This window comes from Conger conger, chromosome 1, assembly GCF_963514075.1.
Source record: "Conger conger chromosome 1, fConCon1.1, whole genome shotgun sequence".
In the NCBI taxonomy this organism is placed as follows: Eukaryota; Metazoa; Chordata; class Actinopteri; order Anguilliformes; family Congridae; genus Conger; species Conger conger.
The window spans coordinates 6,519,434-6,536,733 of NC_083760.1; the positions used below are offsets into that span (position 1 = coordinate 6,519,434).

Here is a 17,300-nt window from a genome sequence, read left to right on the forward strand (position 1 = left end):
ACCATATGGGCCTACTATAATTATCCTCCTGAGACCCAGCGGGAAAAAAACGTTTCAGTTTCTAAATGTTTTGGCTTAATACAAGTGTCTTGGATGACAACAATTTTGTACTGAAAATATCTCCAAAAACATTTTATTGATACTGAATGTCCCTTGTAGTGCAGGTTTCAGCGTAGCAGAATATATGGTTCATGAGATCAAGACCAGAGAGAAGAATGAACTTCCAGGACTTCGGGGGATGAAGAGGAGACGGTGAGTTACACACTCCCTCTCAAACTCATTCCCAAAGTGACCTATTCGCCCTCAGACTCGTTGACACGTTATCGTGACTTTGGGGGAGTGCTCATTCCTGCCAGTCTGGGAGACGGAGAGTGAAGTGTTTGAGGTTTTTAAGACGCTTTTTTGTTTGTCGTCCTGAAATCCGGGGAGTTGCTGACAGCTCATCTTGACTTCTGGAGCTACAACTACGGGATAACGACGCCTTTAAACGACTCGAGTGCTTTAAACAAAGAAAACCTCTATTTATACTGCAGTGCAGTGCAGGGGGGGACCATACTTCTGACAAAATAAACATTTTGACAAAGTCTTGCTAAGCCTGTGTGTCTGTTGAAAGAGAGTGTTTATGTCCAATTGGCTTAGCAAAGTGAAGCAATGCAGGAGAAGCTAATTGCCAAACTAAACCTCAGCAGTTTTCTGCAGAATGCTGTGGATATTTGGTTTGGTTTGGTGACAGTGAGAGTTTGGTTTGGTGACAGTGAGGTTTGGTTTGGTGACAGTGAGGTTTGGTTTGGTGACAGTGAGGTTTGGTTTGGGTGACAGTGAGGGTTTGTTTGGTGACAGTGTGGGTTCATTCGATAACGGTGAGAGTTAGTTTGGCGGTGGTCTTTGCCAAGCGAAGAGGCGGATTGCCGTACGTCGACGTTCCTCTTGTCCACGGACACGGTGGCGATCATGGTGGTCATGCAGTTCCCGCCCAGGCTGTCCCGTAGGACCGAGGTCATCATGGAGTTCCGGTACGGAATGTGTGAGCGGTTCTTCTCCGACAGAGCGATGATCACCTGAGGGAACCGAGAGAGGCGGAAAGGCGATCAATCACACTGAAGAGTAGAGGTGTTAACTCCAGTGTCCTGGTCAAACTCCCATAAAGACCGTTTCTACAACTGGCCACTTACAGTAATCATCCCCTCCTTCAGATTGGCTGCAGAATATCTTACATTTCCAATCCACATTAACCCTTTGCAGAGGGGTTTTTTTTTCAGAATGTTCAGAATATTCCAATCCCATTCATCTTTTGTGATGTCACAACTCTAAGGGTTACATTTCTGGGTGTTGTCGAGTTCTCAGCTGACAGGTAGAATGGTGTTGAAGTGGGTGTGGCCCACCTGCTCCAGGTAGTGCAGGGATAGGTTGATGTACTATGGGGGTGTGGTTACCTGCTCCACGTAGAACAGGGATAGGTTGATGTACTGGGGGGGTGTGGTTACCTGCTCCATGTAGAGCAGGGACAGGTTGATGTAGTAGGGGGGTGCGGTTACCTGCTCCATGTAAAGCAGGGATAGGTTGATGTACTGTGGGGGTGTGGTTACCTGCTCGAGGTAGAGCAGGGACAGGTTGATGTACTGTGGGGGTGTGGTTTACCTGCTCCAGGTAGTGCAGGGACAGGTTGATGTACTGTGGGGGTGTGGTTACCTGCTCCAGGTAGTGTAGGGATAGGTTGATGTACTGTGGGGGTGTGGTTACCTGCTCCAGGTAGTGCAGGGATAGGCTGATGTACTGTGGGGGTGTGGTTACCTGCTCCAGGTAGTGCAGGGACAGGTTGATGTACTGTGGGGGTGTGGTTACCTGCTCCAGGTAGTGCAGGGACAGGTTGATGTACTTGGCCTCGGTGAGGAGCTGGCCCCCCACACCGGTCTTCCCCACGCGCTCAGACCCTGCCAGGTCCACCAGGTGCAGTTTGGAGCGTCTCAGCGTGGAGGAGCCGGGCTCCCTGCTGCACACGTGCACCGTGAAGATGCAGTGTGAGCGCGTGGAGGCCTGGTTCATAGGGGTCTGAGAGAGAGAGTACAGATCAGATACACACACACGCACACACACACACACACACACACACACACACCCTGTACACACACACACACACACACACACACACCCTGTACACACACACACACACACACACACACACACACACCCTGTACACACACACACACACACACACACACACACACCCTGTACACACACACCCAGTACACACACACACACACACACACACACACACACACACACACTGTATACACACACACACACACACACACCCTGTACACACACACACACACACACACACACACACACACACACACACACTGTATACACACACACACACACACACACACACACACACACACACCCTGTACACACACACACACACACCCTGTACACACACACACACACACACACACCCTGTACACACACACACACACACACACACACCGTGAAGATGCAGTGTGAGCGTGTGGAGGCCTGGTTCATAGGGGTCTGAGAGAGAGTACAGATCAGACACACACACGCACACACATATACACAGACACATACTGTACACACACTGTACACACACTGTACACACACACACACACACACACACACACACTGCACACACACACACATACTGTACACACACTGTACACACACACACACACATACTGTACACACACACACACACACACACACACATACACTGCACACACACATACACACACACGCTGTACACACACACACACACAGACACATACTGTACACACACTGTACACACACACACACACACACATACTGTACACACACACACACATACTGTACACACACACACACACATACACTGTACACACACACACATACTGTATGCAGACACACAGCAGACACGTGTACATGACATCCACACGGCAGCTTGGCCCATAAAGCTCCCACACTAACCTGCATCATTACTGCAGTATTATCACATCCAGGGTGATGACACCATACAGTGCAGGCGGATCCCTGGGTTTATCTGATAGAGGAGTCCATAACGCTGATAAACAGCAGGCAGAGCCGCCCGCAAACGTGCAGTACGTGCGCCCTGCGCACCGTAACTCAGAGTGACCTCTGACCTCTGGCACAGAGAGGATGTTTGACTCACGTACAGTAAAACAGGAGAACTTTCACTTTCCCATCTGCATTCCCTCCTGGCTTGCATCCAGTGTGAACTGCGAAGAGAGGTGAACTGGGGAGGTGCTGTCGGAACCAATAACAGACCAGGGCTGGTGTTGTCGGAACCAATCGCGGACCAGGGCGGGTGTTGTCGGAACCAATCGCGGACCAGGGTGGGTGTTGTCAGAACCAATCACGGACCGGGGAAAATCGTCAAAAATCCTATTTTCCGGCAGGCGTCTGGCGTGTGGCGGTTTCCAGACGCTTCAGAGGCGTAATTTCGGGACTCGGGCCATGCCAAAGAGGCCAGCCGCTGGTCGGGGTCCGTAGATTATTGCAATTTTAATTCCCGAAAATGTGCCCCACGATGTCACAGTGAGATTCACAATGAGAGACAAGCAGCAGAGGAGGGGAACAGGAGCATCCCTGCCTGCCAAGAACATCAGACAATCAGAAGAGGGGACGAGGTGAGCCCTCCCCCTGTCAATCGAAAGCCTGCCTCCAGGGGCCCGGTTTGGTTCTGCCTGCGCGCTCTAAAGCAGGCCGGACGTGTCAGGCAGGCTGACGGCTTCCGCACAGAGAATCCCCGGCTCCTCACGCCCGCTCGGCGTCCGGAGAACCGCTCCGGAGCGACCTGGCCCCCGAAACTGCGGAACAGACACTCCAGGCCCGTTCACCCCCGGCTGGAGGGCGAGGCGCACGCAGCGCGGCGACACCGCGCGTTCGAGCCGCCCGATTGGACGGCGCCCGCCCGCGGTAAATCAGCGGGACATCGGCCGTGACTTCCTCCGCCGCAGAGCGCCTTAACGCCGAATTACAGGGATTTTCCACCGGTTTGATTAGGGGGGAAAAAAACAAACTCTCTCACCCCCGAGTTATTGCAGTCTCTGCCTCTCCGCGTGTCCCTTCCAGCCCGCACATGTGCGTCTGATGAGAGGTAAACATGTGGCCGTTTCAAACGGCCGCTCGTTTTTCGGGAGGATAAAAATATCCCCGGCGCGGGCCGGCGTGACTCACCCGACCGGACGGGCGGGAGCGTTAATTAATCGGGAAAAGATGGGAGCGCGGAAGGGGGGACTCCCACACCGCGGGACGGACAGATGGACAGACGGACAGATCAAACGGAGGAGGGAGAGAGCAGACGGGGAGGACTGGAGTGGAGGGTCGGAGGCGCTGGTACGCACGCTGTAAACACAGGAAACACAGCCCCGGGGAGGGAGACTGGGGCACAGACAACAGCTTTCTGTGGTGCAGTGTACATGAGCATTATTTCTCTAAGGCTCTGCTCTTCTTTCTCTCTCTCTCGCTCGCTTGCTCTGTCCGTCACTCATTCTCTCTTTCTTTACGTTAGCAGAAGCGTTTATCCAAAGCAACTAACAGTTGATAACACTAAGCAGGGGCCAATCCTCCCTGGAGCAAAGCAGCGCTAAGGGCCTTGCTCAAGGGCCCAACAACTGCACAGATCTTATTGTGACCACACTGAGGCCACCAAGTCATGTACCTTAGCCACTATGCTACAGCATAACTAGGCCTCTCTCTCCCCTCCCTCTCTCTCTCTGATTGGCCGGTGCTGTGTGTTACCAGCAGGGCAGACAGCAGAGCTCAGGTAACTGCCAGAGTGCTCTAACGCACCGTGACGGGGGCCGGACCCAACAGCGCCAGAACCGCCAGAGCGGGCTCCTTCAGCCTGGCTGTACACCCTTTAACGCTTCTGCAGACGTCCGCCCTAACGTCTAAACCAGAACCCGTCTGACTGACAGCGCCATTTCCGTTAAACTCCAGAGTGCAGCAGCGTGTCTCTGAACGCGCTGCAGAACATCCCCCTGAAACTCACGGCTGAGGTTGTGTGCGAGAGCGTTGCCCTTAGCAACTCCATCCCGTGATTCACGTTCTGCGGCTGAACGCTCCAGGATGGGTTCTGTGGCTGAACGCTCCAGGATGGGTTCAGTGTCTGAACGCTCCAGGATGGGTTCAGTGGCTGAACGCTCCAGGATGGGTTCTGTGTCTGAACGCTCCAGGATGGGTTCTGTGTCTGAACGCTCCAGGATGGGTTCAGTGGCTGAACGCTCCAGGATGGGTTCTGCGGCTGAACGCTCCAGGACGGGTTCTGTGTCTGAACGTTCCAGGACGGGTTCTGCGTCTGAACGCTCCAGGATGGGTTCAGTGGCTGAACGCTCCAGGATGGGTTCTGCGGCTGAACGCTCCAGGATGGGTTCTGCGGCTGAACGCTCCAGGATGGGTTCTGTGTCTGAACGCTCCAGGATGGGTTCTGTGTCTGAACGCTCCAGGATGGGTCCAGTGGCTGAACGCTCCAGGATGGGTTCTGCGTCTGAACGCTCCAGGATGGGTTCTGCGTCTGAACGCTCCAGGATGGGTTCTGCGGCTGAACGCTCCAGGAAGGGTTCTGCGGCTGAACGCTCCAGGATGGGTTCTGTGTCTGAACGCTCCAGGATGGGTTCAATGGCTGAACGCTCCAGGATGGGTTCAGTGGCTGAACGCTCCAGGATGGGTTCTGCGGCTGAACGCTCCAGGATGGGTTCAGTGGCTGAACGCTCCAGGATGGGTTCAGTGGCTGAACGCTCCAGGATGGGTTCTGCGGCTGAACGCTCCAGGACGGGTTCTGTGTCTGAACGTTCCAGGACGGGTTCTGCGTCTGAACGCTCCAGGATGGGTTCAGTGGCTGAACGCTCCAGGATGGGTTCTGCGGCTGAACGCTCCAGGATGGGTTCTGCGGCTGAACGCTCCAGGATGGGTTCTGCGGCTGAACGCTCCAGGATGGGTTCTGCGGCTGAACGCTCCAGGATGGGTTCTGTGTCTGAACGCTCCAGGATGGGTTCTGTGTCTGAACGCTCCAGGATGGGTTCAGTGGCTGAACGCTCCAGGATGGGTTCTGCGGCTGAACGCTCCAGGACGGGTTCTGTGTCTGAACGTTCCAGGACGGGTTCTGCGTCTGAACGCTCCAGGATGGGTTCAGTGGCTGAACGCTCCAGGATGGGTTCTGCGGCTGAACGCTCCAGGATGGGTTCTGCGGCTGAACGCTCCAGGATGGGTTCTGCGGCTGAACGCTCCAGGATGGGTTCTGTGTCTGAACGCTCCAGGATGGGTTCTGTGTCTGAACGCTCCAGGATGGGTCCAGTGGCTGAACGCTCCAGGATGGGTTCAGTGGCTGAACGCTCCAGGATGGGTTCTGTGGCTGAACGCTCCAGGATGGGTTCAGTGGCTGAACGTCCAGGATGGGTTCAGGGTGGGCCGTGTTAGCCGGTCATGAAGGTTCACGGTCACATGGACACATACCAGACAGGGAACCAAACCACCCAAAAAAACACATGAAAAATTAGGAAAAGGAGCCAAGGGAAAGACAATAATCCCGTATATAAACAATAAATCCCACTACTTTATTTGCGGTCATGTTCAGTGGATTCTGTTGTCAGGGAAAGAACTTCCAAACTACCATCAGAAACAATATGTAAACTGGAATTAAAAGTGAATTATCTCTAAAACACAACAGCTGTTCCCGTTTGGCCGATTCTGGAGTGATTCTGTCGTTTTGTAGCCGGTCCAAACGCGCGGAGCACAAAAGAGTGTTATTTTTCTCTCTCTCTTTTTCTCCGTCCCTCTCTCCCCTGAAAAAAAGGACTGCGGAGTTCCAGGGCCCGTGGAGGACCGGACGGCGTGTTTACGTGCGAAAGAACGCTGACCCTCTGCGACCGTGGCGACCACACACGAGGAGCGCGCGGCGGACCTGGCGACCACAAGCTGAATGGCGGCACTGTGCAGGTTACAGGGGGGAACCGCAGCTGCGTCGCACACGGTGCGGGGGGGGAAGATAAACAGGGGCGCGCGTGTGGGAGGCATGAGGTAAAGGACACGGGGGGGGGGCCCTGATCAAAGGACCGGCGTCCGGTGGGGCGGAGGAGGGGGTTACTTCCTGTCCGGGGGAGTTACTGAGGTCACGCTCCGTCATCGTTCGGTCCCTGAGCCCTTCCTGAAAGGGAAAAAAGGACGGTTCCAGGACGGGGGTCGGTGGGGTGGGTCAGGTGTGGAGACGGGGGGCCGGAAACGATGGAACGTTCTGAGCCGCAGCGATCCAAACGTTCCCTGGACCCAAAGCAGGGTCCACACGCGCTGCACTTTCCCTGGGACGGCCTTTCAGCCTCCCATAATCCTCTGCTGCTCTGATGAGTACAGGGCTAGCGCACACACAAACGCACACACACACAGACACAGACACAGTGTAAACACACACACAGTGCACACATACACACAAACACACACACAGACACAGTGTAAACAAACACACAGTGCACACACACACACAAACGCACACATAGTGCACACACACACACAAACACACACACAGACACAGTGTAAACACACACACAGTGCACACACACACAGCACACGCACACAGCACACGCACACACACACAAACACAGTGCATAAACACAAACACACAAACAGCGTAAACACACACAGACACACACACACACACACACACACACACCGCACGTACACACACACACACACACAGAGCACATACACACACACACACACACAGAGCGCATAAACACAAACAGCGTACACACACACACACCGCACGTACACACACACACACACACACAGTGCACATAAACACACACTCTCTCATCCTGTTTGCCCACTCCATGATCCAGCAGAGACTCTGAGCCTCTGAATCACCCCTGGAACATACACACACGCGAGCACGCTACTGCACAACCCAAACCACATCGCCTTTGAACCGAGCAAACCTTTCCGGACGCTTCCGTCCCTCAGCACCGCGGGATGCCTCAGCCATTTTGCATTTATCATTCGGATGCAGAAAAGGACTTGTGTTTAGCATCCCATCCCGACTGTTTACCCAGACCGCAGCTCATCCAATCAGCTCGCCCGCAGCCGGGACGGAGCTCGGCGGGGGGCGTGGCCACAGAGGTATGAGCGGTGTGTGGGCCGCCAGATTGGCACAAAACCCCGCAGGCTGAGCGGCACGAAAAAGCGCTATAAACAAACACTCTGTCCTGGCTGCGTCTCTCTCCGAACAGGGCCTTCCACATCGCGTCAACACGCTCCAGGAAACGGTCAAATTAGAGAGGAGAGCAAACGACCGCTTCTGAAAACCAGCGCTTCTCCATCCGAGAGACAGCCACAGCTACGCTCCCGCTCCGGCCCCGCCCCCTCTCACCTCAGCGATCATCCGATTGGTGTCCCCCAGGAACAGCAAGTTCAGGGCCTCCTCCTCATTGGCCGACTGCTGGATTGACAGGTTCTTCAGGTGGATATTTTGATCTTCGTCCTCCATGATGGACACTTTCCTAAACAGCAAATTTAGAAACAGGTCATCAGGCATGAAGGGAAAAAAAAATAAGATACCAGCTTCAGGAATGTTTGCACTTTTAAGAGTACCGTACATTATGATGATTACAGAATCCTAACATAGCTTGAGAATGTTCCTACACTTCAATGACACTCAAAAGTTCCGACTCAATAAAAAGTTAAACGTGATTTTAGCCCACAAGTCTGCTCAAAAACATTGTCCTCAGCAAATGTTGAGAAGACATCTATTCCTGTACCTACTGCTTGTCCTGTGTTTCCTAAGTGATGCTTGAATTCCCTGAAGCAAAACAAACCACGCTGCTGAGTCTGTAGACCACGGAGGTCCCTACACACGCTAAATCCACCCAGAGTCCATCACACCACAATGGACACCCTCACGTTTTAAAACCAACAGCAGCATGAACCATTACTACCTGCTTCAGAAAACAGCTGGGACTGGTCCAGGCTGGGAATTGGCCTGTATACGTTTAAGGTCAAAGCCCAAAAAAGATGTCCCTGAATCATTTGGGAGATGTGTTTGATCTGACACATAAATGTGAGAAATAGAGACGGGGCTAAAGGTACAACCCATAAAACAGAAAGCGTTCTCACAATGTTTGCTACAACTTTGACAAAACGTTAGTCACATTGTGAGAACAGGCTGGGAGACAGCGATGAGAAGCAATGCATTTCTGTTATAATTGAAAACATTTCTCATGATCGGTTTTGTGTACAGTTGCAGGGCAGTCCATGAATTATTTGGACAGCGAAGCGTTTTCTGTTCCGTTGGCTCTGTACTGCCGCACATTGGATTTGAAATGAAACCATGGATAATGAGGTTAAAGTGTTTCATTCCAAATCCAATGTGCCGGGGTACAGAGCCAACAGAACATAAATTCTTCATCAGGGTCCAATACCTACAGACCGCGCTGTTTATGGTATATAAGGACAACACATTTTAGGCATTTCGCATTTTAAGTACGCTGTAAATTCCATCCAACCGCCCCCTATTTCACACGCACTTAGATGCTTAACATACCGATCGGAGAGGCATTCCGTCATCGCAAGAACGGAAAAATCGGGAAAAGAAATGTATAAAAAAAACACAGGATATGTAATTTGTGTTCCAGGCCCACCTCCGCCCTTGAAGTGCGGCCTGGAGCTAAAGTGGTAGTTTAGGAAGCGTGCGACGGCCGTTCCCTATCCCAGCATGCCGTGCACGCGGCACCAGACTGCGTGGCTTCGTTACACGCTTCGCATCCTGAGAGCACAACCGCAGAGGGAGATGGGGCTCCAGTTCTGCTCCTGCTGCGGTCTCTCCTCCCCTGGCTGACAGGGGGGAGAGTCAAACAGGAGCGGAGGGAGAGAGGGGGCTCTCTGCCCTGCTGTGGTCTGACAGGGGGAGAGTCAAACAGGAGCGGAGGGAGAGAGGGGGCTCTCTGCCCTGCTGTGGTCCGACAGGGGGAGACTCAAACAGGAGCGGAGGTGTTGTTACACTTGCGGTCGTTGCGAGCAGCCAGACGGCCTTCAGGAGAAGCACAGGAAGGAAGGCAGGAGGACGCCAACAGGCTTCGGTCAGACGCGTGTACAACCTCTCTCCCACCCCCCCCGGACATCTCCTCTGACCCCCACACAAACGAGAGGAAAACAGGGCTACGCTAGCAGGTCGGACAGGGGTAAGCGAACGGCGGCAGTTCTCCCTCCAGACCTAAATTAGAGGCCAGGGCGGGTTTCACCGCGGGTCCCCCGGGCCGCGGGAGGGAGACGGCGGTGAGAATGCGGAGGTAATCTCTGAGGGAGATACATTTCAAAGCCGGGTTTAAATCGGTCGGGCCGCGGGGGGCGTGGCTCGATCTGGGCCGGCGCCTTCGGCACCGAGCCGGGCGCTGCGCTGAGCGCGGGGGAGAGCGAGGGGCCGCGGAGTGGGCCCGACCGCCCGACCGCCCGACCGCGAGAATGAACCGGCCCCAAAGGGGACGGCGGAGGAAGACTACGGCCGTGCTTGGAGATCCAGAGAGAGGGGGCCCACGGACAGCCTCCTCGTGGTTTCTCTGAGTGGATTCTCTACGCGGTTTCTCTGAGTGGATTCTCTGAGTGGTGTCTCTGAGTGGATTCTCTGAGTGGATTCTCTGAGTGCTGTCTCTGAGTGCTGTCTCTGTGTGGATTCTCTGAGTGGAGTCTCTGAGTGGATTCTCTGAGTGGTGTCTCCACACAGTTTCTCTGAGTGGTGTCTCTGAGTGCTGTCTCTGAGTGGATTCTCTGAGTGGTGTCTCCACGCGGTTTCTTTGAGTGCTGTCTCTGAGTGGTGTCTCCACACGGTTTCTCCCAGCGGTTTCTCCCAGCGACAGCCTCTCATGGAAAGAGCAGTCAGACCCACGTGGTCGGCAGCGGCCGTGGTCTATTTCCAGAGCTGTAATCTGTGTGCGGCCGTGAGCCTCCGGGGAGATGGAGAGATGGAGGAGAGAGGGGGCAGAGAGATGGAGGGGAGAGAGGGCAGAGAGATGGAGGGGTGAGGGGGCAGAGAGATGGAGGGGTGAGAGAGCAGGGCGACGGAGAGACACCCCGGCGGTTTGAGGGAGGCCGCGCATTCTACCAGACCAGCGTTCTAAAACCCGCTAACATAGCGACCGCTGCTGTTTCAGTCACCCCCTCCTCCGTTCTTACTGGCTCTTTAACCCTCTAAGGTGTGATGTCACAAACACGCGATCGGAGCGTTCTTAACCCGACGTTCTAATGGTGATGTAACAATCGTGACTGGCGATCGAAAGCTGTGGGGTTCTAGAACACTGAATTAGAACGTTGGGGGGAGAAAAAAACAACATTCCAAAAAAAAGCCTGCTCTCAAGAGGGTGGAAAAATCGGCGTTAGATAAAGCCAGCGTCACGCTAATTCGGGAAGACAGGCGCATGAGGACAAATGACAGCCAATTTCAGGGTGGTATTTCCAGACGCTGGCACCGCCGGTTGAAGCCGCCGCTTCCAGACACAGCCCCGACACCGCGAGAAGCAGGCGTGTGGCTGTAATTGACCGTTCTGCGTATAGCACCCCCGCCGGATCCAACACAAACACAGACACAAGCGGGGTTATTCACGCCGCGCTCCGGGCTGGTGAATGCGCTCATTGTGCCGGGAGGGGGGGGGCTCTCCGTTCCCCTGCCTCAGCAGAAACACGCTGGCACTGGGCCCAGTCACCCCGCGGGTCTGTCCTCCGGGCCCCAGGCCCGCGAGGGGGACCGGCTGGAGGGTCCCGTTTCAAACCCGCTGCTAATTCGGCCCCGCGCGGTCCGGGGCGCAGCTGGGGCGGCAACGACTCCTCCGGGCGACGGTCGGTTGTCGTGCCAACGCTCAGCCTGTCCAAAAGGGGTTGACATCGCAGAGAGGGGACAGATTCTCCAGGCGGCCGTATTGGTTTACGCCGACGATGCGGGACGTGACGGAAAAGTTAACGAGAACGTTCCAGAGAAGCGAGAGATTTCAGAGAGGGGAAAGCAGGGATGAGACAGCCGTGATGTCACCTTACTGAAATGAGATTTTTTTTTAAAACAGTTCCACTAATCGCAGGGAACCTTGCTGACGCCCGACAGAACAACGGCGACTGTGATTGGTCGACTCCCACTGGGCCTTAAGACGAGACAGGGTGTAAACGTGAGTCCCTCTCTCAGCGCACTGCTGAGCAGGGGATGAGTCCTGCAGCTCCCAGGGCTCTGCCGCTGTGTGTGTGCGGCAGGGTGAAGAGAAGCAGGCGTGTTCTGGAGGGGAACCGCAGTTGTCCACACTCTCCCCGACGGGCAGTAGGTTTCACACATGAGCGAGGCTGCGGTCGCAGACAGTCAGCCCTTCCCAATCACGGGGGGAATTGGACGCCCTTCGGATCCACATTCGGTACCAAATTTATTAAAAAACTTTTTTTTAAAATGTTCTACTGAGTGCTGCCCCCTCCTGTCATCAGAGCAAGCTGGTGTTGCACATTGTGCAGTTAGCTGTGCGCTGTCTAGTGTGTAGGATGTACTGTGCGGTCTGTAGTATGTAGTGTGTAGATGTAGTCTGCAGTATGTAGGGTGTAGCATGTACTGTGCAGTGTGTAGTATTTAGCATGAGTCTGTAGTATGTAGTGTGCAGTATGTAGTGTGTAGTATGTACTGTGCTGTGTGTAGTATTTAGCGTGAGTCTGTAGTATGTAGTATGTAGTGTGTAGATGTAGTCTGTAGTATGTAGTGTGTAGATGTAGTGTGCAGTATGTTGTGTAATGTGTAGTGGCTCGCAGGACGAGTTGTTGTGACTTTAACACACTGATGATGTGCATTGTCACCGGTCCCCACCAGCTGAGCCCTGGCCAAAGGGGCGGATGACATCAGGAATGACATCAGCCTGGCCAGACATATCTTTGACACAACACCTCTTTTTCTCCCAAACATAGAATATTCAATGAAATAATTTAATCGTGCTTGTTTGGGACTGCTGCTCCAGGGGGGTTTGGGCTGCATAGCCGTAAAAGAGAATGTCCTTCTGCCTGCCCCCACCGCTAACCCCCCCCCCCCCCCCCCCTCCTCCTGCTTCCAGGTACACTGCGATGCCGGCTTACCCCACGATTCTCCACGACCAACAGGAAGAGAGCTAACCTGAGAGACAACCAATAAAAACACGGAGCATTCCTCACAGCGGGAGAGAGGCGCCGGAGTGACAATCCCGTCGGCCACTCTCAACGGGACGGAACCACAGTGAGAGGGGGGTGGAGAGAGAGGGAGAGAGGGAGAGAGGGAGAGAGAGAAAGAGCGAGAGAGAGGGACAGAGAGAGAGAGAAAGGGGGGAAGATTGAGAGAGGTAGACAGAGTGAAAAACAGCAGGGTGAACAGCAAGGCCCTGTGGTTGACTGATGTTCCCCAGATGTCCTGTGTACAACACATAGATTGGATGGAGGGAGCGAGGGAGGAAAGTAGAGATAAAAAAAGAGAGAAACTAACGGTAGATCCTCCAGACGAGACGCCTCGTGGCGGGGATCCAGTAGATCGTAGCCGAACTCGTTGTAGATCTCCAGGTAGGAGATGTGGGCACTGTACTGCTTACTGCTGTCCTGTGGGGTAGAATCAATCAGTCAATCAATCAGCCAATCAATCAACACAAACTGAACGTTTATATCAAAAGCCCCACACGCATATTTTTCAAATCATCCGGGAGCTTGAGCTCGTGTTCCACATACTGATTCGCGTAAAACTATTGCAACTTATGCATGGTGCATATTTCAGGTCTAACTGCTATTTTTCCGAGCTGTTTGTAAAACGACCCATGGGACGTGAGGTATGTTTTTGCATAATTATCAGACGACATCGCTAAATGCTAAAACAGGACCACAGGAGGAGGAGCAGGAGGAGGGGGGGGCGTTTTAGACACTAAATCCAGGAGAACGCTGATGCGTGTGGGCCTTTAAATACCCCGCTCTACTCCATTTCCCGCTGCAGAGCTTGACAGAGAGCAGGTTAGCAGGAGGAACAGAACGGAGCCAGAGTTTAAACTCTTCAGGATGTGAACACGGAGGGAGAAACCGGCCAGGAATCCAAAGAGCTTTAAACAGTAAACTATCATCCCCATTCAGGCAACAGAGCTGAGGGCAAAAACACGGAGGACTATAGAGGGTGGGAGACTCACCTGGCTGAAGTGCTGGTACAGGTGAGACTCACCTGGCTGACGTGCTGGTGTTGGTACAGGTGAGACTCACCTGGTTACAGTGTTGGTACAGGTGAGACTCACCTGGTTACAGTGTTGGTACAGGTGAGATTCACCTGGCTGAAGTGCTGGTGCTGGTACAGGTGAGACTCACCTGGCTGAAGTGCTGGTACAGGTAGGAGAGCGTGCGTGGGATGATTCCCCGGTCGCTGTAGCGTTCGGCTCCCCCCGTGATGGTGAAGGTCTTCCCGCTGCCGGTCTGTCCGTACGCAAAGATGGTCCCATTGTACCCGCCCAGAACACTTCAACACAAACACAGGGCAGCCAGTTAGATCCAGTACCTCACACAGACACAGGTCAGCCCGTTAGATCCAGAACCTCACACAGACACAGGTCAGCCCGTTAGATCCAGTACCTCACACAGACACAGGTCAGACCGTTAGATACAGAACCTCACACAGACACAGGTCAGCCCGTTAGATCCAGTACCTCACACAGACAGACACAGGTCAGCCCGTTAGATCCAGTACCTCACACAGACACAGGTCAGACCGTTAGATACAGAACCTCACACAGACACAGGTCAGCCTGTTAGATACAGAACCTCACACAGACACAGGTCAGCCTGTTAGATACAGAACCTCACACAGACACAGGTCAGCCTGTTAGATACAGAACCTCACACAGACACAGGTCAACCAGTGAGATACAGTACCTCACACAGACACAGGTCAGCCCGTTAGATCCAGTACCTCACACAGACAGACACAGGTCAGCCCGTTAGATCCAGTACCTCACACAGACACAGGTCAGCCCGTTAGATACAGAATCTCACACAGACACAGGTCAACCAGTGAGATACAGAACCTCACAAAGGCACAACTGCCACAGAACAGCAGAGAGTACTGTGGACAATAACCAGCGGCACCCAGACCGAGATCGGGGGACCCCCCAGGGTCCTAGTAAAGAGCCCAGAGCGGTCCTCAGCAGATGTAAAGGTCCTCAGTCAGAGGTGGGTCATTTTAAGGGGGTATTACGATTTAAATCCTTTTTATTCTCTACTAAACCACACACAGACACATACACACACACACTCAGCGAAGACTCAGCACCCACACACCCCATTAGCGTTTCTCAGCAAAGCGTTATTCAGAGAAGACTCAACACCCACACACATACACAAACAGGAACGCTACAGGGAGGCCCAATGACACACAAGAATGACACACAAGACGCACAACAGGACCGCACAACCCCTGAGCCTGAGCAGAGGAAAACGCACACGGTCTGGCCACACAGGAGGCTATGAGAGAACTGTTCCACTGTGGGGGTGAGTGAATAACACAGAGTGTGTGTGTGTGTGTGTGTGTGAATAACACAGAGGAACCGCTTTAGCTGTCATTAGCCCATTACCCACCCACCCCCAGCCCCTACCTCTCCACACCGCCATGGCAACAGCCTGAACACAAATAATAAGGTCTACAGCAGGGATCATCACATCACGGTCCTCAAGGGCCGAGAACTGCTGGTTTTCCACCCTCCCTTTACCTGGGAGTCAGGTGTGAAGACAAGTCAGGCCAATAAGTAGCACTAATTGTTCAGTTAATTACCCGGGAGGCAAGAAAACCAGGGCCGGATTTGGATTTGAGGGCCAGATTTCGTGAGTTGGGGCTTTGCCTCTTATTGTCCATCTAACATTAGTTATTGTACTGTTGTACTCGGGGTATTCTAGCTGCCAACGGTGGTATGCTAGTTTGGAAGTTGATATATTCTTCAAGGGTTTCCGATTGCATCTGTATGCTTACACTAGGACTGTACTGTCCTCTCAGGTCCTCTTCGCACTTGTACTTGTGTTTGATCTGCACTTCACTGTACGTCGCTCTGGATATAAGAGCGTCTGCTAAATGCCTTGTGATGTAACGTAATGTAATCTAAAACCAGTTTTAGCGTTTATGTCCGCCCTCACGTACATACTTCCGGCCGGACACGCGTACAAACGTGACGTCAAACGAGCGGGGATCAGACGCGGGCGGGTTCGGGGACAGCGTTGGGCAGCTGGGCGTGATGAGAGCGTAATCTCGTTTCACGAGTCGAGCTCAAACCGCCCCCCGCTCGCTCTGGAGGCCCGAGGCCAGAGGAGCAGGGGGGAGTGGAGATGAAAAACGGGCCTGTATTGGGTTAGCGGCGCGGGGGCGAGAGGGAACAGCGTGCGACCGGGACGTTAGTGTGAGCGCGGTTGAGGTGGTTGACTCCCCCTGTAGGCCACGGCCACTCCGTCTCACACACACACTCACTCACACACACACTCACACACACTCACACACATACTCATACACACACACACACACTCACGCATACACACACACACACACACACACACATACTCACACACACACACACACACTCACTCACTCACTCACTCACACACACACACACACACACACACACACACACTCACGCATACACACGCACACGCGCACACACACACACACACACACACACACACGCATACACACGCACACACGCACACACACATACACACTCACGCATACACACACACACTCACACACACACACACACGCACATACACACACAGACACACGCATACACACTCACGCATACACACATACGCATGCACACACACACACAGACACACATACACACGCACACACACAGACACACACACACACACACACACACACACACACACACACCACATCCCAGCGGAGAGCCGGGGGCGACCGGACCGGAACCTTCCGCCCACACAGGAAACAATAACGGCCTCGAATCTGCGCTGGGCTGGCGTTGAGCGTCCGTCAGACAGGCCCTGTGTCCCGTCTCAGGAGAAAGGAGCGCGATCCAAACTCCCAAGCACAGGACAAACAGACCTGACATTTTAAATTAATATTTCAATCCCAAAAAAACCTGATAATAATTACATGTACGCTATGCTAACAAGTGCTGCCGTGGCAACAGACAGAGGGGGAAAAAAACGTGAGGAGAACCAGACAGGTTGGTGGATTGCACTTGGCTTTCGCCAGAACAGTTTGGCTTGGCATAGCCGTGAACACCAAACATGCACAGCACAATGGAAACTTCCAGCGAACACAAAATGTTCTCACATTGTTGCTG

General features: G+C 53.6%; 1 protein-coding gene across 1 annotated transcript in view; it reads right to left on the bottom strand.

Annotated features, from left to right (window-relative positions):
- The window catches only part of kif6 (kinesin family member 6), a 103,029-nt gene that overhangs the window by 74,930 nt on the left and 10,799 nt on the right, over positions 1-17,300 (bottom strand). Inside the window, exons 4-8 of the mRNA XM_061257196.1 lie at positions 14,323-14,470; positions 13,469-13,578; positions 8,378-8,507; positions 1,843-2,049; positions 915-1,058 (exon numbers count right to left, since the gene is read on the bottom strand). Coding sequence (XP_061113180.1) covers positions 915-1,058; positions 1,843-2,049; positions 8,378-8,507; positions 13,469-13,578; positions 14,323-14,470 — 739 coding nt within the window. The remainder of the gene's footprint in view (positions 1-914; positions 1,059-1,842; positions 2,050-8,377; positions 8,508-13,468; positions 13,579-14,322; positions 14,471-17,300) is intronic.